This window comes from Suncus etruscus, chromosome 2 (assembly GCF_024139225.1).
Source record: "Suncus etruscus isolate mSunEtr1 chromosome 2, mSunEtr1.pri.cur, whole genome shotgun sequence".
NCBI classification, from domain to species: domain Eukaryota; kingdom Metazoa; phylum Chordata; class Mammalia; order Eulipotyphla; family Soricidae; genus Suncus; species Suncus etruscus.
In genome coordinates, this window is record NC_064849.1 from 53,888,287 (window position 1) to 53,913,972 (window position 25,686).

The window sequence follows — 25,686 nt, forward strand, 5'->3', positions numbered from 1 at the left end:
TATATATTTGTGTGAATTTAGTTCAGTAATACTGCATTGCAGGCAACAGAAATAGTTCAAGGGATTGATTCATGCTTTTCATGCAGGTGGCCCTGGTTCAATACCCTGCACTGCATGGCTCCTCAAGGTCAGAGCCTTGAGTAGCACGCTAAGCATCATTACCATTATTATAATAACTGAGTGAGTAGAGCTTGAATTTTCCCCATCAAAATTAATTTTTCTCTGAGGTTAATAAAAGTAAAACAGATTGTCCTGAAGCCTGTAAATTAGACAGTGTGACAACCTCTCTCTTGGAGAAGTCACCTTGCTACATTCTTTTGGCTCTAACTTGGCCAAGAATAGAATCTTAATATTTTTGGACAGATAAATATTCCAACCCCCGGCAAGAGAGTACCAGTCAATATAGACACTGCAGTGAAGCGCTCCTCCATCTCTAATCTTTCTCATTATTGCTGTTCTAAAAGACACATATACCATAATGTTTCATTACTGTTTTCTGTGCACTTTATATTTACACATCTTATTTTCCTCATCTGTACAAACTTACCTTTCCCCCTCATGAATATGCATTTGTTTCATGAAAATTACTATGGTATATATAAATGCTACCTAATCTTACTTCTGCTGGGCATAAAATCAGATCTCTACTTCTTTTGAAGCTTGTTGTGATTATTCTTTCAATTTAAGTTTCTTACACTCACTCCAATAATTTCCTTCTTTTCTATTCAGTTGCCTCGGTGCCCTTTCACATGACATTTTTAAATAAATTTGTATTTTTAAAATGAAAAACAAATTTTTTGTAACCATATGGTCAAGGATGTTAACCAAAAGCATTACTGTAGTGATTTTTTTTACATTTTATACTAATATATAGTCATTATGCTTTATTTCTGAAACTAATATGAGATTATATATCAAGTATGCTATAATTAAAAAAGCATTATACTTCATTCTAATGTTCTTGGTTTAGTGAAGAAAAGGAGCACCTAAGGATATAGATTTAGTAAAATCAGAATAAGACCTTTCTGTAATTTTAAAAGTTTTAAAGGGGGGCCCGGAGAGGTAGCACAGCAGCATTTGCCTTGCAAGTAGCCGATCCAGGACCTAAGGTGGTTGGTTCGAATCCTGGTGTCCCATATGGTCCCCCGTGCCTGCCAGGAGCTATTTCTGAGCAGACAGCAGGAGTAACCTCTGAGCTCTGCCGGGTGTGCCCCAAAAAACAAAAAACAAAAAAAAGTTTTAAAGGGAAGTATAATATCTTAGATTGAGAACTACTATTGTACTTGAAATAAATCATTAGGTAAGGAGTTTATCACATCTACTTTTTATACTATACTTGACCCAAATAGTGATATCAACTGTTCACTCTTGTAGGAACTTCCAGAACCAACTCCAGTGAAAACTAGACTACCTCCTGAAATCTTTGGTGATGCCCTGATGGTTTTAGAGTTCCTTAATGCATTTGGAGAACTTTTTGATCTTCAAGATGAGTTTCCTGAGGGAGTAACCCTAGGCAAGTACTATTGTTATAGTTTGCCCTAAAATTAGTGAATAAAAAGAGCCAATATCTCTCAAAGTACTATATGTCCACCAATACCCAGTCCTCTCCAGGCACCTGAGGTGGTTCACTAGTGACAGCTGCTGGGACTGGAGTCATCTGAAGGTTTACAGGGTTGAACGTTTAAAATGGCTCTTTAACACACAGGCCTGTTGGCATCTATTTTTCTCCACATGACCTTCTAGTACAACAGAGTACTTTGTATTTATTTCTTACTGATCATCTGTGAGCTCCCAGAGGCAGAATCTTGATAGCTAGCAATGTGTATGTGAGGACATCCACTCATACCCAGAATTGACACATAATTGGGGAAAGGAAATATTTAGAGATTAGGTAGTACCGATCTCAATCTTTAATTAGTGATTCTGTTTCACCCTTTCTTACATAATATTACATTGTGTAAGCATTAGCTATATATGTATATAAGCTAAATTAGTCTTAGAATCCTATTTTGAATTTTTAGCTGTCAGAAAACAAAATGATTTTATGATCCCAGTAAAGACCAGCAAAGACCAATTATAATACCACTCTAGTTACAGTGCATTCTAGGCCACAGGAATCTGGGGACTTGGCGTACAGCTCAGTGGTAGAATGAATTCATGCTTTATCCATGTGAAGCTTTAGGTTTGATCATTGGAACAAAAAAAATGGGGAAGTGTGTTATTCAGAAGGACTTTCATATTCTCACAATTTTATATTTAGCTTTTATTTTTACTTTATTGTAATTGAAGTAATATGGTCCCTCAATTTTTCTTTGAGGTGGGAGAGGCATGAAGACAGTCTAAAGAAGTTTAGCTAGAGTGCTAGTACAGCAGGTAGGGCACTTGCTTTGCATACTGTTGAACCAGGTTTAATCCCTAGCATCACATATTATGCCCCAAGCCCCACCAGAAATGATCCTTGAACAGAGAGCTAGTAAGTCCTGATCACCACCAGGTGTGAGCAAAAAAACTATCAAAAGTTTAGGTATGATGAACTTGATAAGAGACATAAATATTTATTGTATAACTATATATTTAATAAAATATAGAAAAATATGAATCATAAATGACTTTAGACACAATATTAGTATTAAGGCTAATGATGATGATTACCTATTTGGTTAATTAATGTTGTACTGTTGTACATTAAGAACAGTGGAACACTAAACATATTTTGCATTGTAATTCAAATTAATCTATTAAGTGTTGAGATTTTGACTTACAATTTTATTGAACTTTATTATGACCATTAAAATAGTTTTTCATTATATCTTGGATAATAGTTGGTTCTACTTTGTCATAGACATTTGAGAAAATAATTACACAGGCTATTGTTAATTGAAATGTTTATTATTCCAATGGAGTTGTTTTTTTCAGTATCTGAACAGAACTTTAAATTCATTTTAAACATTTTATTCACAGAAGTATTAGAGGAAGCTCTTGTAGGAAATGACAGTGAAGGCCCACTATGTGAATTGCTTTTTTTCTTCCTGACTGCCATCTTCCAGGCGATAGCTGAAGAAGAAGAAGAGGTAGCCAAAGAGCAAATAGCTGATGCTGGTACCAAAGGTCAGAGTTCAATATTATTGCTGATTGATAATAAATTAACAAGGAGACTAGTTGTTTGAAGGTTATTTTTAAATTATTTTTAAATTAAACTGACTTATACTAACATGCTGTTTTATAAATGCTATTTTTAAAATGTTTATGCACATTCATTCCCCAATTATCTTGCTTATTTATTTAGGTTTCTCCTGTAAGTTAATGTTATTATGGTTTTTATTGACCAATATTTGTAATTTCAATAACTTTTGCTAAGTAGCATGATATTTTTTTTTGGTGCTCACCTAAGTAAATACTGTCAGTAGTACTTCAAATTTAATGTACCGTAATATCCGGCGTATAAGATGACTTTTGAAACAAAAAAAAAGTCAACCGAAAAGCGGTATATCCCGAAAAATGTTTCAATATGCTGCTAAACGAAAATTGTCTGAATATTGCCACAAAACGAATTTTCCAACTCGATCCTGCACCAATCACTGCAAGGCTGCTCGGACCACTTCTCTAACTCAGCCAATCCAAGCAGGCTTTTGATGCATGCAAATTAGACAATGTTCTGGACCCAAATCTACACTGTTAAAAAGCCTGCTCAGATTGGCCAGAGTCAGAGAGGATGTCTATTACAGTAGAATCTTTGAACCTTTGCTTGTTGTGATTGGCTCACTGTGGTACATAGAGTTGCAGCACAGGAACGGTCTGTCTGATACAGTGAATATAGGCCTAAACCTATGTTTTAACTGCAAAATTAGGGGGTCGTCTTATACGCCGGCAAATACGGTACTACTGTTAGTTTCATTTTAAATCTAATCAGATTTAGACAAAACTACACTTTTCTCTGAATTTGAACTACGCCTTTTGCTGTTTAAATTCTAATGACTTAAATAGTTGAAGTCAGTGTACAGCACATATTAATGAAAGAATAATACTTAGGACAATCTTTTAAAGTTTATTTTTGTTGTTGTTTTGAACCATATCCAGCTGCACTCAAGGCTTACTCCTGGCTCTCTACACAGGGATTACTTCTGGGCAGATTTTAGGGGAACAAACAGATTGATCTGGAATCAAACCTCAGTTGGTTTTATGCAAACTCTTTATCTGCTGTTTTATCTTTATGACCCTAAACCTTTATTTTTTTATTTATTTTGTTTTTGGGTTACAACGTAGCAGTGCTCAGGGGTTACTCCAGGCTCTATGTTCAGAAATCACTCCTGGCAGGCTCAGGAGACCGTATGGGATGCTGGGATTCGAACCACCATCCTTCTGCATGCAAGGCCTTGCCTCCATGCTATCTCTACAGCCCCATAACCTTTATTTTTCTAAAACAGAACATTGCGCCATTTTTTAGATTTATCTCTAAAAGTATTGAACATTTATAATAACCTTTGAGAGATATCTTGAGAACAGTCTTATTACAAAAAATTGGTATCATTCACATGATATTGTAGTCCTTGACTAATTTGAACTCTTCTTCCTTTATACCTACTCCCTGAATTAATAGGATAGTAGATGAGGATAAATCTAATGTTGATTGCTTTTTAATGCTGTGGCGCCTGAGTTTGAACGGAATAAATTCTTTTACATGGATCCTCATCAAAAATTGACCCTTGGGGTCGGAGAGATAGCATGGAGGTAAGGCGATTGCCTTTCATGCAGAAGGTCATCTGTTCGAATCCCGATGTCCCATATGGTCCCCCATGCCTGCCAGGAGCAATTTCTGAGCATGGAGCCAGGAGTAACCTCTGAGCACTGCTGGGTGTGACCCATAAACCACAAAAAAAAAAAAAAAAAAGACCACATTTTTTTTTAAGCTTTGCATTAAATACATCTTTTTTTTTTTTAAGTAGTATATCATAAACTAAGAAGTTCTTTGTTAGGGTTTTTTTATTTGTTTTTGTTTTTTAGTTTTGGAGCCACACCCAGCGATGCTCAGGGGTTACTCCTGCTTCTGCACTCAGAAATCATGTGTGGCAGGTTCGGGGGACAATAAGGGATGCCAAGGATCGAACCTGGGTCCATCCTGGGTCAGCCATGTACAGGGCAGCAAATACCATAGTACTGTGCTATCACTCCGGCCCCATAAACTAAGAAGTCCTTGATAGTATGGGAACAAGAACATTCTCTCTATATAGAGTTTTTTATTTACTTAATCAGATATCATTGTTTAGGGTTGGAATTGTATGTACCTAATTCTAAATCATAATGATAAATGTATCTGTTTAAGATAGTTATGATAATCATATATAATTATATATTATTGGTTAATTAATTATTAATATATTTTATATATTATAATATAATTATAATCATATATTCTCTTGGCACAATATACCCAAGATATACTTCTAAGCAAATGATAAAATAAGTATAGTTTCTTGAGATTTCCCTTTGTTAGATAAATAAAAGAATGAATACTACGCAGGGCTGGAATAATATTACAGAAAATAGGGTGCTTAACTTACACACTGCTAACCTGAGTCCAATCTCTGTCGTTCCATATGGTCCCCTGAGACCCACCAAGAGTGATTCCTGAGTGCAGAGCCAGGAGGAAGGCCTGAGCACCTCTGGGTATGGCCAAACACAGAAAAAAAGAATGAATATTTTGATGTGGTTTTTCGACCCTTTTTGTTTTGATTTTGGGCCACATCTGGTGGCGCTCAGGGATCACTCCTCGCTCTGCTCAGAAATTACTCCTGGCAAGCTTGGGGGATCATAATGGATACTGAGGATCCAACTCAAGCCAGCTGCATAAAAGGCAAATGCCCTACCTCTTGTGCTATTGCTCAGGACCCTTGATACGTTGCTTTATCAGAAGTAAGTTCTCATTTTGATCGTTGATATGTCCTATGACTTTTTTAGCCTGTATTCTCAGACTTAAAAATTTCCAAAGAAAAAAATTGGCTGACTGTGGTAATTGCTACAATGGGGAAAAGCCAATATGATTTTACAGCTCTGTTAATTGTATAGTGCCTATATCCTAGCATTTGTTTAGCTTTATATTTAAAAAAATTTTTGAGAAAATGATTAGACAGAATTTCCTGGGGAAATTTGAGGCTATATTTGTGCCCTAGTAGGAGTAATTTCATAGATGCAAAGTATGATTAGAAACCTTTTCTTTTGAGGCCTTCTTTATTTTTTAAATATCATGAAATTGTCAGTTAGTATCCTGGAGCTTCCTTTTTTCTTTAGTAAAGGACAGTGGTTCTGTCACTTTTCAGCTTAAGAAATCTCTAGGAAGAAAGTAATAATAGCTAAGAAACCACAAAATCAATTTGCTGTGCAGTGCAGTGATTTTTCCAACTCTGATCCATGAGATCCTTTGTACCACTGAAAGAGTCATGCAAGGATGAGTGAACAGAATTGTCATTTCCATATCACACTTCGCTTTTTCAAACTGAGCTTATTAGAAATTGAAGAATTTTAATACTGTTTATATAAACTGAACCATTTATAGAAAATGTAATATTTAAGTGACTTGTCTGAAGTCTGTATAATTAAACACCTAGGTTCTGGAAGAGCTAAGACTAGAAGAATATACATTCTCACTCAGTCTAAATCTGTGTCTACTGTACATGTACATGTAAGAAAAGAGGATTTTGTAAACTGAATATTTTTATATTGAATTTTTTCAATTTAAAACTTTTAACTGTGTTATAACTATAAATAATTGTAGAAACTATTACTTTAAAAAATATTGGTGCCAGGAGATTTGCTCTGTGACCCTACTTGTAAGTCAAATGATGTTTTGTTTTGTTTTTTTTTTAAGTCAAAGCAAATTACTTTGAAAATACAGGAAAATTGCCCTGTGTTTGTTGGATTGGTTTTTGAAAAATAGAAATAGCACATTTAAATGAAGATGATAAGTTAGTGATTGACAGCAGTGCTCTTTTAAGTTCTTATAGTTGGTTTTGCTATTTTTGTGATGATTGCAACCAGAATTTTGTCATAATTCAGTCTTAAAATATGTATTAAAAATTAATGTCCTCAAGTAGATTCTGATTTTCAAAATAGATTTTTTTTTGTTATGCTGCATGAGATTTGTTTTAAAATCTAAAGTGCATTTTACCACTTTTTGAATGTGTGTATATCTTAGAAATTAGATTAGAAATTGTTGGCTTAAAAATTGTCTTATCGGACCCGGAGAGATAGTACAGCAGCGTTTGCCTTGCAAGCAGCTGATCCAGAACCAAAGGTGGTTGGTTCAAATCCCGGTGTCCCATATGGTCCTCCATGCCTGCCAGGAGCTATTTTTGAGCAGACAGCCAGGAGTAACCCCTGAGCACTGCCGGGTGTGGCCCAAAAAAAAAATTGTCTTATCTATGATAAGAGGAAAACATTTTTTTTAGTGAATGCCTTGGGATTTATAGTTTCAGGGCAGAGATTTGGCAGGTTATGAATGTTTGCTGTTTACTGAGTGTTGGTTATTTTGAGGCTCCTTAATGTTAAGCTGTTTGTTATTTCTTTCATCATTTTAAAAGGACATTTTCCCCAAATATTCAAACTTTGATTTGCACTAGAATAAAGTTTTTATTTCCTTAAAGATTTAACAGAGGCTTTGGATGAAGATGCAGACCCCACAAAATCTGCACTGTCTGCAGTTGCATCTTTGGCAGCTGCATGGCCACAGTTACATCAGGGTATGTGTGGGTTTTGTTTTGTTTTTTTTAATTGGCTTTTCATATTTAATTTTATAAAGGTACATTTTATATTGCTGATTTGTCTGTATTCTTAATCCCTGTTTTACTTTTAAAACTATAGGCTGCAGTTTGAAAAGCTTGGATCTTGATAGCTGCACTCTTTCTGAAATCCTCAGACTACACATCTTAGCTTCAGGTGCTGATGTAACATCAGCAAATGCAAAGTACAGATATCAAAAACGAGGAGGCTTTGATGCTACAGATGATGCTTGTATGGAACTTCGTTTGAGTAATCCTAGCCTTGTGAAGAAACTGTCAAGCACTTCAGTGTATGACTTGACACCAGGTAAACATTGCATATTAGAGACACAAAATAAAATATACAAATACCGTATTTTTCACTCTATAAGATGCACATAGTTTTTAGATGCTCTCCTTCCCTGCACTCAGGCTTCAGCACCAAGAGGCATTTGCTCCGTAAGACACATGGTGGGGGGTGGGGGTGGTGACTTATGGTTTTGAAAAATATGGTATGTTTAATATATTTTAAATTAATGTAGTTGTACTTTTGACTTGAATTTTTTTTTTTTGTTTTTTGTTTTTTGTTTTTGGGCCACACCCGGCAGTGCTCAGGGGTTACTTCCTGGCTGTCTGCTCAGAAATAGCTTCTGGCAGGCACGGGGGACCATATGGGACACCGGGATTCGAACCAACCACCTTTGGTCCTGGATTGGCTGCTTGCAAGGCAAACACCGCTGTGCTATCTCTCCGGCTCCCTGACTTGAAATTATTAAATGAGGGCCCGGAGAGATAGCCCAGCGGTGTTTGCCTTGCAAGCAGCCAATCCAGGGACCAAAGGTGGTTGGTTCGAATCCCGGCGTCCCATATGGTTCCCGTGCCCTGCCAGGAACTATTTCTGAGTAGACAGCCAGGAGTAACCCCAGAGCAACGCCGGGTGTGACCCAAAAACAAAACAAAAACAAAACAAAAAAATTATTAAGTGAATCTGAACAATGTATTGCTTATGTTTTTGTGATTATGTTTTTACATTTGTTTAACAAATAAATATGTTGTAATTATTTGAAATAATATATGATATTAGTCAATTTGGATCTAGAGTTGGTTTTTCTAAAGAAATGGAGTTGGGAGCTGGAGTACTCTCCAACTCTCACTGAGAGTACAGTGAATAAGGCACTTGCCTGTGCATGCAGCTGACCCTGATTCTGTCCTTTATGGACTCCTGAGCATGCAAAATCAATAGTAACTCGCACATCCCTGGATATGACCAAAAACAAAAAACAAAAAAACAAAAAGAAAAAGCCACTCACTAGTATGTTTTATCTTGAGAGACTTCCCTGTACTTTATTAAACATTTCAAAAGGTTAAGCCACAGATAAAAATTTTTCAAACATGATTTTTTTTGTTATTGATAATAAATCTTTGACAGGAGAAAAAAATGAAGATACTTCATGCCCTTTGTGGGAAACTACTGACCCTAGTTTCTACTCGGGATTTCATTGAAGATTATGGTTGATATATTAAGGCAAGCAAAGCAGGAATTTAGAGAGTTAAAAGCAGAAACAACATAGAAAAGAAAGGGAAGAAGCAGCTGCTAGGTAAGAGCTAACTATCATCCATATGCTATTGAAAACTGTTTTCTCTGCACCTAAAACTAGTTTTCTGTTGTTCTATATAATAAGACATTCATTAAGATATTTGATAATATACTAAGAGGTGGTGTATAGAATTACTATTGTATGATTTGTGATGATGTGGAACACTTCCCATAATTTTGGTGATTTAAAGGCAAGATAGTAAAAGTTCAAAGTATCTTTGCATGAGATGGACTATAATATCTTATTTTAACTTTCAGAATTCGTAAAAGAAAGGAAGAAAAACTTAAGGAGCAAGAACAGAAAATGAAAGAGAAACAAGAAAAACTAAAGGAAGATGAGCAAAGAATTTCAGCTGCAGATATATCTGTTGGGTATGATTTGTATTACACTGCTCCCCTGAATTTATATAAAGAATAAAATTTTGAGGGCCAGAGAGATAGTACAAGTTGTCAAGGTATTTGCCTTGCCTATGGCTTGTGTTAACTGAGACTGTAGTTTGAATCCCTCCCACTATAAATGATCGTTCCCTTGGTCACTCCCCAAGTCCAGAGCCAAGAATAGCCCTGATCGCTATTGAGCATGACTAAGTCTTCCTAAGAATAACTCCAGAAAAGCTAGTTACTATTTACTCATAGAATTAATGTTATAACTGCGAGTTGCCTAGAAATTTTAATAAGTTTATATGATTAAGTGTTATCTCATCTTGTCCATCTAACTATTAAACATAGTGCCTAGGGTACTTTATTATCATCTAACAAATGTTATATATTCATTAATTAATACTTGTTTTTAACCTCTAGGGAAGAAGAAAGGGAAGATTTTGATACTAGCACTGAGAGCAAAGAAATAGAACAAAAGGAACTTGATCAAGATACAGTGACTGAGGATGAAGATGATCCAGGATCACATAAAGAGGAAGAAGGGGTAATATAGGAATCTTTAAAGACTTTTGGCTTTTAAAAATTAATAATATATTTCATTACTTCAGTTATTCTGAAGTATATATATTTGGGGGGGCACATTCTGAGCTATGCGCCTCAGAAATAGCTCCGTAGGGGGGATATATGGGGAGGGACTATATATATATATATATAGGGACTATATGGGATGCTAGGGGGATCGAACCACACAAGGCAAATTTGCTCAACCACTTGCGCTATCTCTCCGGCCCCAATACAGTTGTTTCTGACATTCAGTGTTATAACATGAATCCTAACACCACTCTAATGTTTCCTTCATCATTGTCCCCAGTTTCCCATCCACCCCATCTTATTACAACTAAATGGTTACATTATTATTCATTTTAATTACAAGGTTTTTGTTCTGGTTTGGTCTTTTGGATTTTGAGCCACATGTAGAGAACTCATTGATACTCTCAGCTCATTCCTTGAGATCTCTTTCAGTATGCTGTGCCAGGGACCAAATCCAGACCTTAGTACAAAGCATGAGCTTATATTTTAGTGATCTCTTCAATATTTTTCTAACTATCATAGCTCGTACCTGTGGTGACTTTTAGGGTTTGGAGGAAGAACAGTGGAAGAGGAAATTGCCACATCCAGTGATGCTCAGGGCTTACTGCTGGCTTTGTACTCAGGGTTTACTCCTGGCTCTGTGCTTATGGTGCATGCCTGGCAGGCTCTATAAATATGGGGTGTCAAAGATTGAACACATTCAGCTAAACGCAAGGCAAGCATCCTGCCCACTGTACTAAAGCAATAGCTCCATCCCTATGTGATGAGTTCTCCCCCTACCCCCAATCCCGCCTGTGATGAGTATTTTAAATAATGGTTTTTTAGTATAAAATGATGTTTGAAATTTTATATATTCATGAATTTTTTTGTTCGTGTTATTTATATTTTAGGGAGAGTGACAAAAGATTTTTAGCAAATAACCTACTCAAAATTTTTGTTAGGAATTTTTGGGCTTTTCAGGGGATCTCTCAAGCAAACCAAAGTGTCCTTCCTAGTGATTCTTGGTCAACTGGTTCAATGCAAAAATTTGAGGGTGTGGTACTGCAAGGGCCCTGAAGTGCTGAAGTTATCCAGGTCACACCAGTGCCCAGGGACCTCCAGGTCATACGCAGCAATATTTCAGTTGTCATGTGATGCCTGGAGTGAACTATGACTAGCCACATACGAGCTGTGTTCCATGCCTTCTTTCCTAGCTAGCTGGAAGAGAAACAGAACACAAGGTTGCATATGATGCTTCTGCTCGAATCTCTTTCATCAGAAGTCTTTTTGTTTTGTTTTGTTTTGTTTTGTTTTGGGGTCTCACCCAGTGGCTCAGGAGTTACTCCTGGCTCTGCACTCAGAACTCACTCCTGGCAGGCTTGGGGGACCATATGGGATGCTGGGATTCGAACCACCGTCCCTCCTAGATCGACTGCATGCAAGGCAAACGCCCTACCGCTATGCTATCTCTCCGGCCCCCAGAAGTTTCTTGTGTTGGGAAAAGTATCTGTGAAATACTGTGCTCTGCTTGAATTGCTAGGTTCCCAACAAAAAAATTATAGGTTCTGTTACCTTAAAGTAGTGGTTAGTTAACGTAAGCCCAATGAATCACATCTCTCCTCTCTTTTTCGTTCAGTTTAAAAGCTAAAAGTGAATTTTTGCATTTTAAATGATTGAAAAATATGTATGTTATAGTTATATTTATTAATAAGTGAAAATTATTTGAATTCTAATTTTAATGACCATAATAAGTTTTTTTAAATACTGCCTTGCTTATTCTTTTACATGTCTGTGGCTACTTTCATGCTACAACAGCAGACTTGAGCAGCTCTGATAGAGTCCATATGACTCACAAAGCTAAAATAGCTCCTTGCTAGCCCTTTATAAAAGTTGTTTTGCCAAGATCAGAAAGATCATACACACGATAAAGCACTTACCTTGCATGTAGCTTCATTCACAATGATTTGAATCCCAGCACCACCGGGTATGACCCATCCCCCCAAAATGATTAGCTGAAAAAGTGACTACCATAGAGGAATGGTTGAATGTACATTGAAGAATAAGTAACTTATATATATTCTTTTTATGTAGAGACCACAGATTTTTTTTTAGTTTCTTTAAATCTAGGCATACCAGTTTTTTTTTTATTAACATAATCTGATCATGCTGCTTTAACAAAATATCAGTGTCTGGGTGGCTTAACAACAAATTCATTTTCTTATTGTTTTGAAGTATACAAGTCCAAGATTAAGGTGCCAGCAGGGTTGCTATTTGGCAAGGCTTTTGTCAAGCACTTTCTTATTGAGTCCTCATCTGACATTTTGACTTACCCATAAGTAGAGTGAAATGTCTAATCTCTATTCCTCTTACATGGACAGTAGTGCTATTAGAACCCTGTCCTTAGGACTTTAACTGACTTTGCCCTGATAAAGAAAGACCTGTCTTCAGATGTAGTCAGGTTAGGGTTCAGGATTTTAACCTATGATAGGATACACAAGTCAATCTATTACACATAGTAATTTTGGATGGCATTATATCACTTTTTAAATTAAAATGTGATGGAGATCAAATGTTTTTTCAACCATAGGGAAACGGGAACAAAATGGATTTAAGGAATTTACAAGGCAAGAAGTCAGTTGTGTCACAAGAGGAACTATCACTGCTGACGAGGAAGACTCTTCAAAGCAGGAACACCAACAGAAAGAGAAAGAACTCCTAGAAAAAATTCAAAGTGCCATAGCATGTACCAATATCTTTCCTTTGGGCCGTGACCGTCTGTATAGGCGATACTGGATTTTCCCTTCTATTCCTGGATTGTTTATTGAAGAGGATTACTCAGGTCTCACTGAAGACATGTTGTTGCCTAGACCTTCATCATTTCAGAATAATGCACAGTCTCTAGATCCTCAGGTATCTACCAAAGCTGATGAGTCTTTAAAGTCGGAATCTACCTCCATCATTGACCAAGGTCCCTGTGATGATTCTCTGCAGCTGCCAAAACCAGTGCATAAGCCAAATCGGTGGTGCTTTTACAGTTCTTGTGAACAACTAGACCAGCTTATCGAAGCTCTTAATTCTAGAGGACATAGAGAAAGTGCCTTAAAAGAGACTTTGTTGCAAGAGAAAAGCAGAATATGTGCACAGCTAGCCCATTTTTCTGAGGAGAAATTTCATTTTTCAGGTAAATTTTCAGTATAAGCTTAATTTTCCCTTCGTATAGTCTCTTGCTCAGGATTAAATATGTTCAGATAATTAAGCCTATGTTTTAGTCCTTACTTTTTATTTGGATCATATTCTCAGTTTGAGCAAAAAGTCTAGTACCTAAAAAACCAGGATTCTCAGATTCTACTACTTTCCATTTGGATTAGAAGGAACATATTAGCAATATGAGAAAATACATGCTCTTCCTGATCTAATTCATTGAATCAGTAGACTACAAATGATATCTATTTATGGTTGATCTATTTATGACAGATAAAGAGGTAAAGCGGTTTTTGTAGGTCTAAACTGTTTTTATTATTGTTACAAAATTAGATTATTATTACAAAATGAGATTTTCTAAATAAAGACCCCTTAAATTTAGGGAAATATTACCATGACTTCTCTGTTTCAGGACTAAACATAGTACAATATTTTGTTATTTTTGTTTGTTTTTTGGGGGAGATACCCAGCTGTGCTCTGAGATCACTACTAAATAAATGCTCAGCAGACTGTATGGGGTTTCAGAGATTGAACATGGGTCAGCTTCATATAAGACAAGTGTCCTATATGCTATACTATCTCTTCAGCTCCCAATACTTTAATGACTTTTGAGATCTAATCCACAAGTCAGAATGTTTACCTATGTAAACTATACTTCCTGTTTAGTGGACTTTTTTCCCTCTCTCTCTTTTATTGTTTTTGGTTTACACCCAGCAGCACTCAGTGGGGACCATATGGGATGCCAGAATTCAAACCATCGTTTGTCCTGGGTCAGCCATGTGCAAGACAAAAGCCTTACTGCTGTGCTATCACTCCAATCCCATGAGACAATGTAATTTTCTTCTTTTTGTTTTTGGTTTTTGGTTTTTGGGTCACACCCAGCAGTGCTCAGGGGTTACTCCTGGCTCTATACTCAGAAATCGCCCCTGGCAGGTTTGGGGGAGAATATGGGATGCCAGGATTCGAACCACTGTCATTCTGCATGCAAAGCAAACATTCTACCTCCATGCTATCTCTCCAGCCTTTTTTTGTTTTGGGGTGGGGGACACCTGGCAGCACTCGGGTTACTCCTGGCTCTGCACTCAGCAATCGCTTCTAACAGGCTCGGCGGACCATGTGGGATGCCAGGAATTGAACCCAGGTCCATCCTGAGTTGGCTACGCTCAAGGCAAACACTCTACCCCTGTGCTATCTCTCTGGCCCCATGTTTAGTGGACTTTTAAAAAATATTCACGGACACATGCAACCGTTACAGTAAATTTTAGTTTTTTTTATTTTTGTTTTTGGCCATAAGCTGTTATGCTTAAGGATTATTCCTGGTTCTGCACTTAGGAATCATTCCTGGCAGGGCTCAGGGAACCAAATGGGGTGCTGGGGATCAAACCTGAGTCTGCCATATGCAAATCAAGTGCCCTGCCTGCTGCACTATTATTTGGGCCCCCAGAATTTATTTTTGGTTTTTGGGCCACACCCAGCGGTGCTCAGGGGTTACTCCTTGCTGTCTGCTCAGAAATAGCTCCTGGCAGGCACAGGGGACCATATGGGACACCGGGATTTGAACCAACCACCTTTGGTCCTGGATCAGCTACTTGCAAGGCAAACACTGCTGTGCTATCTCTCTGCCCCCCCCCCAGAATATTTTTATCTTAAAAAGAAGCCCTTACCTTTTAGCTGTCATTTTTTGTATCCCTTCCCTACTTCCCTAACTCTTCTATTAATCTTTCTCTAAGACACAAATCTATTTTGTGTGTGTGTGTCTCTCTCTCTCTATAGATATAGATATAGATATATAGATATAGATTTTTTTTATGGTTTTTGGGTCACATCCGGCAGCATTCAGGGGTTACTCCTGGCTCCACACTCAGAAATCGCTCCTGGCAGGCTCGGGGGACCATATGGGATGCCAGGATTCGAACCAATGATCTCCTGCATGCAAGGCAAACACCTTACCTCCATGCTCTCTCTTCGGCCCCTTGTCTTTATATTTCTTTTCTTTTTTGTTTTGGGGTCACACCTGGCAGCACTCAGGGGTTACTCCTGGCTCTACACTCAGAAATCGCCCCTGGCAGACACGGGGAACCATATGGGGTGCCGGGATTTGAACCACCTTCCTTCTGCATGGAAGGCAAACTTACCTCCATGCTATCTCACTGGCCCCTGTCTCTATATTTCTCTCAGAACTTTTTACAAATGTTATTGTATAATATGTGGTCTTTTTGTGACTGACTTATTTTCTCTTACTCTAATATTTTTAAGAGTTGTGCAAGTTGTAACATATACTAGTTCATTTCCTTTCTATGGCCAAGTAATGTTTTATTACATAGACAACATTTTATTTGTCTGTTAGTTGATGAACAGGCAATTCTGTTTTCCTTTGTTATCAATTATTAATACTTTTAAAAAGCATTCACAGACAGATATTTTGTTATTGTTGGGTTTGTTTGTTTGTTTGGATTATACCTGACAGTTCTCAGAAAGCCATATTTTATGCCAGGCACCAAACCCAGGTCAGGTACTTTCTTTTTTTTTTTTTTTTTTTTTTTTTTTTGGTTTTTGGGTCACACCCAGCAGTGCTCAGGGGTTACTCCTGGCTCCATGCTCAGAAATTGCTCCTGGCAGGCACGGGGGACCATATGGGACGTCAGGATTTGAACCGATGACCTTCTGCATGAAAGGTGAATGCCTTTCCTCCATGCTATCTCTCTGGCCCCAGGTCAGGTACTTTCAAAGCACTGTACTATATCACTCTGACCCCCATCACATAAAAGATATATAGATATAGATATATCAGCATATATTTCTCTTGAAATAACCAAAGCATGAAATTGAAATAACCAGAGTGGGGGCCGGGTAGGTGGCGCTGGAGGGAAGGTGTCTGCCTTGCAAGCGCTAGCCAAGGAAGGACCGCGGTTCGATCCCCCGGCGTCCCATATGGTCCCCCCAAGCCAGGGGCGATTTCTGAGCACATAGCCAGGAGTAACCCCTGAGCGTCAAACGGGTGTGGCCCAAAAACCAAAAAAAAAAAAAAAAAAAAAAAAAAAAAAAAAAAAAAAAAAAAAGAAATAACCAGAGTGAAATTGCTCAGTTGTATGATTATTTTGTTTTATTATTTAAAGAACTGCCAGGCTGCCAAAACATCAATTCCATTTTTATATTCCTACTTATGAGGATTAAAATTTCTCTGTGCCAACATTTAACTGTTATCTAACATTTTGATTCTAGGCATCATACATATGTAAAGTATGTATGATTGTGTTTTTGGGTGAGAGCATACAGAAGGTGGACCTCCCAAGCATTGCATAAGCCCCTTTTGGTGATTCTTGTCTAGCAGGACCATTGGCTCAATGCATGGGCTGGAGAACATCTTTTCATGGGCTTATTTGTCCTTTTTATATCTCAAGACAACTTCTATTCAGACTCTTTGCCCATTTTTAGTGTATTATTTGTCATTTATTGAATAACATACTCTAGATAAACTCCCTTTTTAAATAGATGATGTGCAAATATTATCTTTTTTCTTCTCTTTTTATTTTTTTATTTGTTTAGGTTTTTTGGGGGGCCACACCCATTTGATGCTCAGGGGCTACTCCTGACTAACCGCTCAGAAATTGCCCCTGGCTTGTAGGGACCATATGGGACTCTGGGGTATCGAACCGCGGTCCTTCCTTGGCTAGCGCTTGCAAGGCGGACACCTTACCTCTACCGCCACCTCACCGGCCCCTATTTGTTTAGTTTTTAATGATTGTTTTTTTTGTTTTTGTTTTGTTTTTGGGCCACACCCAGCGGTGCTCAGGGATTACTTCTGGCTGTCTGCTCAGAAATAGCTCCTGGCAGGCATGGGGGACCATATGGGACACCGGGATTCGAACCAACCACCTTTGGTCCTGGATCGGTTGCTTGCAAGGCAAACACCGCTGTGCTATCTCTCCGGGCCCAGTTTTTAATGATTGAAACAAAACAGATTTAAAACCACAGCATCTGGAAGAACCACTTGTTCTTGCCAGTCTTGTATTTCTTCTCTCCTCAAACTTAACCTTGGCCTCTCTGTGGCCCTAACGCTTAAGAACAGGGTCTCTGAAGACATCCTTATTGATGATGGTGTTGTCCAAAGGAATGTCCGCAGAGTTCCTTGTGGGCATAAAGTGATTATATTTATATACTTTCACAAAAGAATCTTTGACCTTTGGTGATTTTCTTCTTTCCCATGGTGGCTATCACTTTGTGTGGATAACGTTTCATCCCAGCCACTAGGCCCGCAGTGATGGCTAACCTTTTTGAGCCCGAGTGCCCAAACTGCCGCACAATGCCCAGTCCTCCCAATGGTCAGTCCGGCCCTGTTGCCAGGTGAGCTGCAAAGCAGACACCGGCACACTCGCCTCCTGCCGAGCCGCATATCTTAATTGCAGACCTCTTCCCACATGCCACCCCTGGCACGCATGCCATAGGTTCACCATCAAGGCACTAGAGATGGCTATAGGAGCGATCTGAGGTGCCATCATCAATGTTCCTTACAGTGTTGCTTTGAGTCCCAAGTAGCATCCAGCTAGGATTAGAACCACCTTCCCAGGTTTCATGAATTTGCCCATTTCAACGGTAACCCTTCCGCCCTGCAGCAGAAAGCTGTTTTCTCTTTTTTAAGTTGAGGAATAATTTAACGTTTATAAAATTTCACACAATCACAATGATTACATGGATTAATTATTTTATAAGGAAATAATAAAACCATCTGATAAATATTTCAGACAAACCACAAACTGATAACAAACCTACATTTATTCGGGGAAGATCTTTCAACACATATGATCCATCACAGATGTCTGCAGAAAGGCAGCTTGAATTGAGACTGAGAGATTTTCTTTTAGATATTGAAGACAGAATCTATCAAGGGACATTAGGAGCAATCAAGGTTTGTATCTGTTTTCATTTTAGAGCACATTATCAGAATTTTGGTTATATTTGTCTGTTTAATAAAAGCAAAATTTGTGTGCTTTAAATAACAAGTATTAATATATTTTAATAAGCTGTAAGTGTATTATCCTATATTACATTTATATACAAATAAAAGTTTTCTTAACTATGTTATTTGATTGCACCAAATTTAATTAACAACTTTTCTAATATCAATTTTTAGTATTTTAATGGTAACTTTTGTTTGTTTGGGTTTCATATCCTGCAGTGCTCAAGTGTGTTCCTAACTCTGCACTCAGGAATTATTCCTGGTTAGCTCAAAGTAATATTTGGGTTGCTGGGAATCAAACCTTCATTGGCTGTATGCAAGGCAAGCACCCTACTCAATATACTGTTCCTTCAACCCTTGAAAACCTTTAATGATATTTTTATCCACAATGTTCTAGTGCTTAAGTATATTTTTTTCCTTATTAGCTCCTGCCTTCTCTACCTGTTGGTTTCTTTTTTATTATTAATTTTTTTTTGTTTTTGTTTTTGAGGCCACACCCATTTGATGCTCAGGGGTTACTCCTGGCTAAGCGCTCAGAAATTGCCCCTGGCTTGGGGCGACCAGATGGGACGCCTGGGGATTGAACCGCGATCCTTCCTTGGCTAGCGCTTGCAAGGCAGACACCTTACCTCTAGCGCCACCTCACCGGCCCCCCCCCTTTTTTTTTTTTATTGGTTTCTTTTTTACCTTTTGGGGAGGCACACCTAGCGGTTACTCCTGACTCTGCGTGCAGAAATCACTCTTGGCAGGTTCAGGTGACCATATGGGATGTTGAAGATTGAACGCAGGTCCATTCTGGGTAGCCGCATGTAAGGCAAACACCCTACCACTGTGCTATTGTTCCAGCCCCTCTTTGCTACTTTTTAAAGCATATAATTCTTACTTAACATGTTCTAGTCATACCCTCTGTCATATGTCACTCTTTTTCTACTCTCAGGTAACCAATCTTAGAATTGTTTGCAATTTCCTAAATAGAGAATAAGATCTTAAAGATTTTATCTATGAAAAAAATTTCATTTTGGCCAGTTATTTTCAAATTTGCTTTTATTCACAATCTATTCTATAATATTCAAGAATTTTCTCTACATATATTGAACTTCATCCTTCTTAGCAATGTATACCAGTTTTCAGGTATAGTACATTTGATTTTTGTTGCAGGTTATAGATCGACACATCTGGAGATCAGCATTAGAAAGTGGACGGTATGAACTAATAAGTGAAGAAAACAAGGAAAATGGAATAGATAAAACTGTGAATGAAAATGTTGAAGAGATGGAAATTGATGATCAAGCAAAGGTCATAGTAAAAGACAGGTACTAAAAGGCTATTTCTAAAGTAATCATCACTTTTCTTGATATTTTTTGTTTTTTAAAGTAAATGCTTCATTTTCTTCAAAATTCCTTTCTGATATTATTACAGGAATTTTAATATTTGTTTTTGTTTGTTTTGGACCACAGCTGGTGGTGCTCAAGGCTTCCTTCTGGATTTGTGTTCAGTCTCTTCCCGTTGTAATATCCAGCTCCAAAGATTTTAAAATAGTAACTTCTTGAATTATTTTTCTAAATTTAGGTTCTCTGATGCTGGAGAGATGGTATAGCAAGTAGGGCATTTGCACCCCATGTGACCTCCTATGCCCCGCCAGCTGTAGCCAAAATATAACAGAACCAAAAAATTTAAGTTTAGGGGCCAGAGCAATAACACAGCAGTAAGGCATTTGCCTTGCACATGGCAAATACAGGACGGACCCTGGTTTGAATCCCAGCATCCCATATGGTTCCCTGAGCCTGCTAGGAGTGACTTCTGGGTGCAGAGCCAGGAGTAACCCCCCAGTGCCACTGAGTGTGACACCCCCCCCAAATTAAGTTTAAGTTCTCTGCTATTCTACTTTGTACCAATTCAGCCAAAAGAAAACTTGTTAAGATAATAGTTTCCTAAGTTGGGAGTCAGAAGGATAGTACATAATGTATTACCATTTATCTACACACAGTTGACCCAGATTTTTTTTTTTTTTTTTTTTTTTTTGGTTTTTGGGCCACACCCGGTGGTGCTCAGGGGTTACTCCTGTCTGCTCAGAAATAGCTCCTGGCAGGCACGGGGGACCATATGGGACACCGGGATTCGAACCAACCACCTTTGGTCCTGGATTGGCTGCTTGCAAGGCAAACGCCGCTGTGCTATCTCTCCGGGCCTCAGCTGACCCAGATTTGATACCTGACATCCCATATGGTCCCCCAAGCAGGATGGCCAGTAGTAAAGTAATCCCTGAGTACCATCAGATATGGCCCAAACCTCCTCTAAAAAAATTTCCAAGTTTAAAAAAAAGAATCTGAATTTAATGTCTTCATAATTTCAGAAAGTAGTGCTATACTTATTGATCAGTTTTCTGTAGGCAAACTTAATTGTGAAAGACTTAAATGTTATTGGAACTATTAGTTTATTTGAGTAAACAAACTTTTCAGAATTAATCAGCAATTATAAAATAAGGAAGCAATATTAGTAGAAGTATCTGCTACAAACATACATTGGGAGGGCTGTTTTTCTTGTAAGAACATGAAAAGAGACCATGGAGATTGTACAGGGATTAGGAATTAGGGCCAGAAGTATCCCTGGAAGTACCCTTCCCATAGTACCCCCAAGGTGGCTTTAGGTAAGCAGAACTGAACAGCATCACATCCTCAAGCTCTAGCACTGAACAGCCTGTTCATTTGGCTAACTGTCAGTATTACTGAGAGTAACCCCCAGACCCACTGATCACTGCTTGAGAGACCCAAAAGCAAAAAAAATAAAGAAACAAACGAACACATACAAGACAGAGGCCTGGAGATGGCTCACTGAGAGCCTTACAGGTGAGTTCAATTTCTGGCACCACCTCACAAGCCAAGTGATTCTCAGCACAACAAAAAATGAAATCTCTAGTGTACTGTAAATCTGGATGAATATTGCAACCAATGTGTGAACAGATACCATCTTCTGGTGCATTACAGCAGCAGCAGTGGCAGCCACAAAGTAAGGGAACAGAGAGAAAATAGCTGTTCAAAAAGTTAAAAATGTGTTGGGGCCAGAACAGTGAAGCTAGCCGTAAGGTATCTGCCTTGCAAGCGCTAACCTAGGACGGACCAAGGTTCGATTCCCCGGTGTCCCGTATGGTCCCCCAAGCCAGGAATGATTCCTGAGCTCATAGCCAGGAGTAACCCCTGAGCGTCACTGGGTGTGGCCCCCCCCAAAAAAAAAAGAAGTTATTGCCAGAGCAATAGCATAGCAGGTAGGCTAAATCTAAAATCTTTTCTCTGATAATTGTCTCATTCACATTCCCTCCTCCAAATACTTGCCCTTCTGACCCTGTTTAAATGATTTGGCATTAGTTTAATTCTTGATTGATTTTGCTTTCTTCCTGCTAGTTTATAGAGCACGAGTTAAACAAGTGAGCACTAAATGAATTAAGTGAACTCAAATTACCTCTGATAGTTTTTTAACTCATAACTCTTTACTGTTTTAATTGTAGACTTTTGGGCATAAAAACAGAAACTCCAAGTACTGTCTCAACTAACGCAAGTACTCCACAATCAGTGAGCAATGTGGTTCATTATTTGGCAACAGCTCTTTTTCAAATAGAGCAGGGCATTGAGCGGCGGTTTCTCAAAGCTCCACTCGGTAGGTATCTTTTTATTTAAGAGATCTAATTATATTGTAAATGTGAAATTTTCCTTGACTAGCACTTGCAAGGCAGACACCTTACCTCTAGCGCCACCTCTCCGCCACTTCGCCGGCCCCTATTCCTTTTAGTTAGTTATTTATTCATTTTTCTTCTATTTCTTTTCATAATGACATATCTTTCGATTTATAATTCTTTGTTGAATTTTAATAGATTCTCAATAAATATTTTCAAAAATAATTTTATAGTTAATCACTGAAATTGCAAAGTTATTCATGATTGGATATTATGCATACAATGTTTCAATACTAATCACTTCACCGGTATGAACTTCCCTCCATCAATGCTGCCACAGGGGTAACTGTTTGCCTTCCACCTACCAGTCTACCTCTATGAGAAGTACTTTTTTTTTTTTTTTTTTTTTTGGTTTTTGGGTCACGCCCAAGTGACACTCAGGAGTTACTCCTGGCTCTGCACTCAGAAATCGCTCCTGGCAGGCTCCAGGGGCCATATCAGATGCCGGGAATTGAATCACCATCTGTCCTGGATCAGTCGCATGCAAGGCAGATGCTCTATCACTGTGCTATCTCTCCGGCCCCTGAGAAGTACTTTTTCATAAGTTTTTGCACTGTGGTTTTCAATATTGTTAGTGATAGGGTTTCATGCATGACATTTTTATCACCTGGTTTATTTCTTTGTTTGTTTATTTCTTTGTTGTTTGCATATAGGAATGTTTGATTTGGACAAAAAGATATTAAATATCAGGAAAGAGTTGTGACCTTTTTTTTAATAAAACCATACAAACTGGGGCCAGAGCTGTGGTGCAAGCGATAAAGCGTCTGCCTTGCCTGTGCTTGCCTAGGATGGACTGTGGTTCAATCCCCCGGCGTCCCATATGGTCCCCCATAGGATCGATTTGAGTGCATAGCCAGGAGTAACTAACCCCTGAGTGTCACCGAGTGTGGCCCAAACCCCCCCTCCCAAAAAAAACATACAAACTTTTATATTTTTTTCTACGGTTTTTTTTTTTTTTACTTTTTCAAATTTCATAGTTTGACATTTTACTTCCACTCTTCCCCCATTGACTTCTGCAATCCTATTTCTTGCCATTATCAACAAGATTGCCCTCTGTTTTATCCAGAAAGATTTCCTGATGATCTTTGAACTACACTTGATCTTAGCCAAAAGGCCAAGAAACGATGATGATCTTTGAACTAACAGAGTTTGAGGATTGAGAGAGGCCTCTGGGGCCCTCCTCCCAACAATTCTCAGTCAACCAGGCAAATAATTGCAGTCTGTATGTGAAGGTCTGGAAGTGTAGTGCTAGCCAGGCATGTGGTACCAGGGTAGCTCAGGGGCCTCCAGGGCTGCATCTACAATGCTTTTGATTGAACCATGGTTAGCCACATGCCAGGTATACATGTCATAACCTTTGTATTATCTCTCTGTACTAGCGATTCTAATTGCCTTTTAGAAGTCACAATTAGGCAAGAATTTTTTGTGAAAACTTGTGTCAAAAAGATAAAATACCCCTGAAGTTTCCTGGCACAGGACTGGCTCTAGGCTCCAGGCAAACTAGTTTGTCCAATTCAAGTCATAGTCTGTAGTGGCAATACACCTCCATTCCTCACATAGTCTCTGTTGTTGGTATCATTCTTCTGTATTAAAGATCCTGGAGTCTGCATATCCCATATTGCAGTCAGGATGGTGCAGAGCATCCTCTCGTTTCACCTCACACTTAAGGGGCAATAGAGAGAACCATGTCCTGTAGAGCAGGTCATCGTTGTTGTCATGTCTTCTCGCAGGTCATTGTTGTTGTCACGTCTTCTCAGTGTAAACGGAAGTGTCTTATTAGGAGGTCGATGTCACACCCTTGGTAGTGTCTTTCCTGGTAGAGGACTGCTTCCAACTGTTGCTATAAAAGACCTTGGATGTTTCGTAGATAGCTTGCCTGGTTCCAGCGTGAATGGAGAATGCCCATTCAACTGAGGCCTATGCCAGGTCATTATATCAATATTCAGGGTGTAAGGTACATTGTAATGAGATTTATTAGATAATAACTAATCTGTATGTATAGTGTTTTCCCATTTTAATGTGTCTATGCAAACAAGGATCAATGCCACGAAGCGTTATTGGTGCATCTGGACGCAATAGGAACAAGACCAGCAATTTCCATGACATAGTTCAATCATAGGCATCAAACTGAGGGATAGTTCCACCACAATCTTGAATTGGACAAACTAGTTTGCCTGGAGCCTAGAGCCAGTCCTGTGCCAGGAAACTTCAGGGGTAGGGTCTCCATGTATTTAGACCATAATTTGTCTTTCCATGTCCCTTATGTTTTGGTGGGCCTATGCAAACAAATGCCACTTTAATATCGTTTTTTACTATGTTCTCTTGACTCCAATCCTTAAGAAAAACAACCCATTAAAACTTTTGAGGTTAACTTAAACTAGTAAGCATGTGCATGGAACTAGATAAATGTACTTTGCCCTCAATGTTTAAAGAGTTACATAAGTCTAATATCTTTAGATTATATGGTGTGCTGCTAAGAAACAATATGTACTACAACTGGGGATTTGAGGGACAAAGTAATTGTATTGTACATGGGTTCAGTTTTGTTTTTCTTAATGTTCTTTGACTGAAAGTTCAAGGCTGGGATATCATCGATGGAACTACTGAGAATCCTGTTTATGGGTGATTGGGCTTCCACTGTAACTTTACCCTGTCCTCTTTCTTTGCATCTTTGTTGTCATAATTAAAATAATAAAAAAAATAATTAATAAAAAAAAAAAAAAAAAAAAAGATAAAATAAGGGGCCAGAGAGATAAAATGGAGGTAAGGTGTTTGCCTTGCATGCAGAAGGACGGTGGTTCAAATCCCAGTATCACATATGGTCCCCCGTGCCTGCCAGGAGTGATTTCTGAGCGTAGAGCCAAGGGTAGCCCCTGAGTGCTGCCGGGTATGACCCAAAAATCAAAAGAAAAAAAAAGGATAAAATGAATAGAAAGTAAAATATATAAAAGGAGAAATAATTTTTTTTGTTTTGGTTTTGGTTTTGGTTTTTGGGTCACACCTGGCAGCGCTCAGGGGTTACTCCTGGCTCTACACTCAGAAATCGCTCCTGGCAGGCTCAGGGGACCATATGGGATGCTGGGACTCGAACCACCGACCTTCTACATGTAAGACAAATGCCTTACCTCTGTGCTATCTCTCTGGTCCCGGAAATAAATTATTTAAGTGCGGGGTCAGAGAGATAGCACAGCGGTGTTTGCCCTGCAAGCAGCCAATGCAGGACCTAAGGTGCTTGGTTCAAATCCCGGCGTCCCATATGGTCCCCATGCTTGCCAGGAGCTATTTCTGAGCAGATAGCCAGGAGTAACCCCTAAGCACAGCTGGGTGTGGCCCAAAACAAAAAAAAAAATTATTTAAGTGCTCTATTTTTGCTTCCTGTTAGCTTTGTCTGATGAGACATTGACCTATCCATGTTTTACTCTCATACATTGAGTTATTAAATAATTTTAAAGTTTAAAGTTTAGATCTGTTTTCAATGTACTTTGTTACTCATTTTCTTTTT

At 38.4% G+C, this 25,686-nt stretch overlaps 1 protein-coding gene and 1 pseudogene across 1 annotated transcript in view; one reads left to right on the forward strand and one right to left on the reverse strand.

Annotated features, from left to right (window-relative positions):
• BAZ1A (bromodomain adjacent to zinc finger domain 1A) overlaps positions 1–25,686 on the forward strand; it is a 90,105-nt gene that overhangs the window by 52,941 nt on the left and 11,478 nt on the right. Inside the window, 15 exon segments of the mRNA XM_049766950.1 lie at positions 1,375–1,513; positions 2,962–3,108; positions 7,638–7,733; positions 7,855–8,079; positions 8,367–8,368; positions 9,184–9,261; positions 9,263–9,313; positions 9,315–9,349; positions 9,607–9,720; positions 10,150–10,256; positions 10,259–10,273; positions 12,887–13,480; positions 18,243–18,406; positions 19,616–19,770; positions 21,960–22,108. Coding sequence (XP_049622907.1) covers positions 1,375–1,513; positions 2,962–3,108; positions 7,638–7,733; positions 7,855–8,079; positions 8,367–8,368; positions 9,184–9,261; positions 9,263–9,313; positions 9,315–9,349; positions 9,607–9,720; positions 10,150–10,256; positions 10,259–10,273; positions 12,887–13,480; positions 18,243–18,406; positions 19,616–19,770; positions 21,960–22,108 — 2,071 coding nt within the window.
• LOC125998872 (60S ribosomal protein L27-like) lies at positions 17,464–18,086 on the reverse strand (annotated as a pseudogene).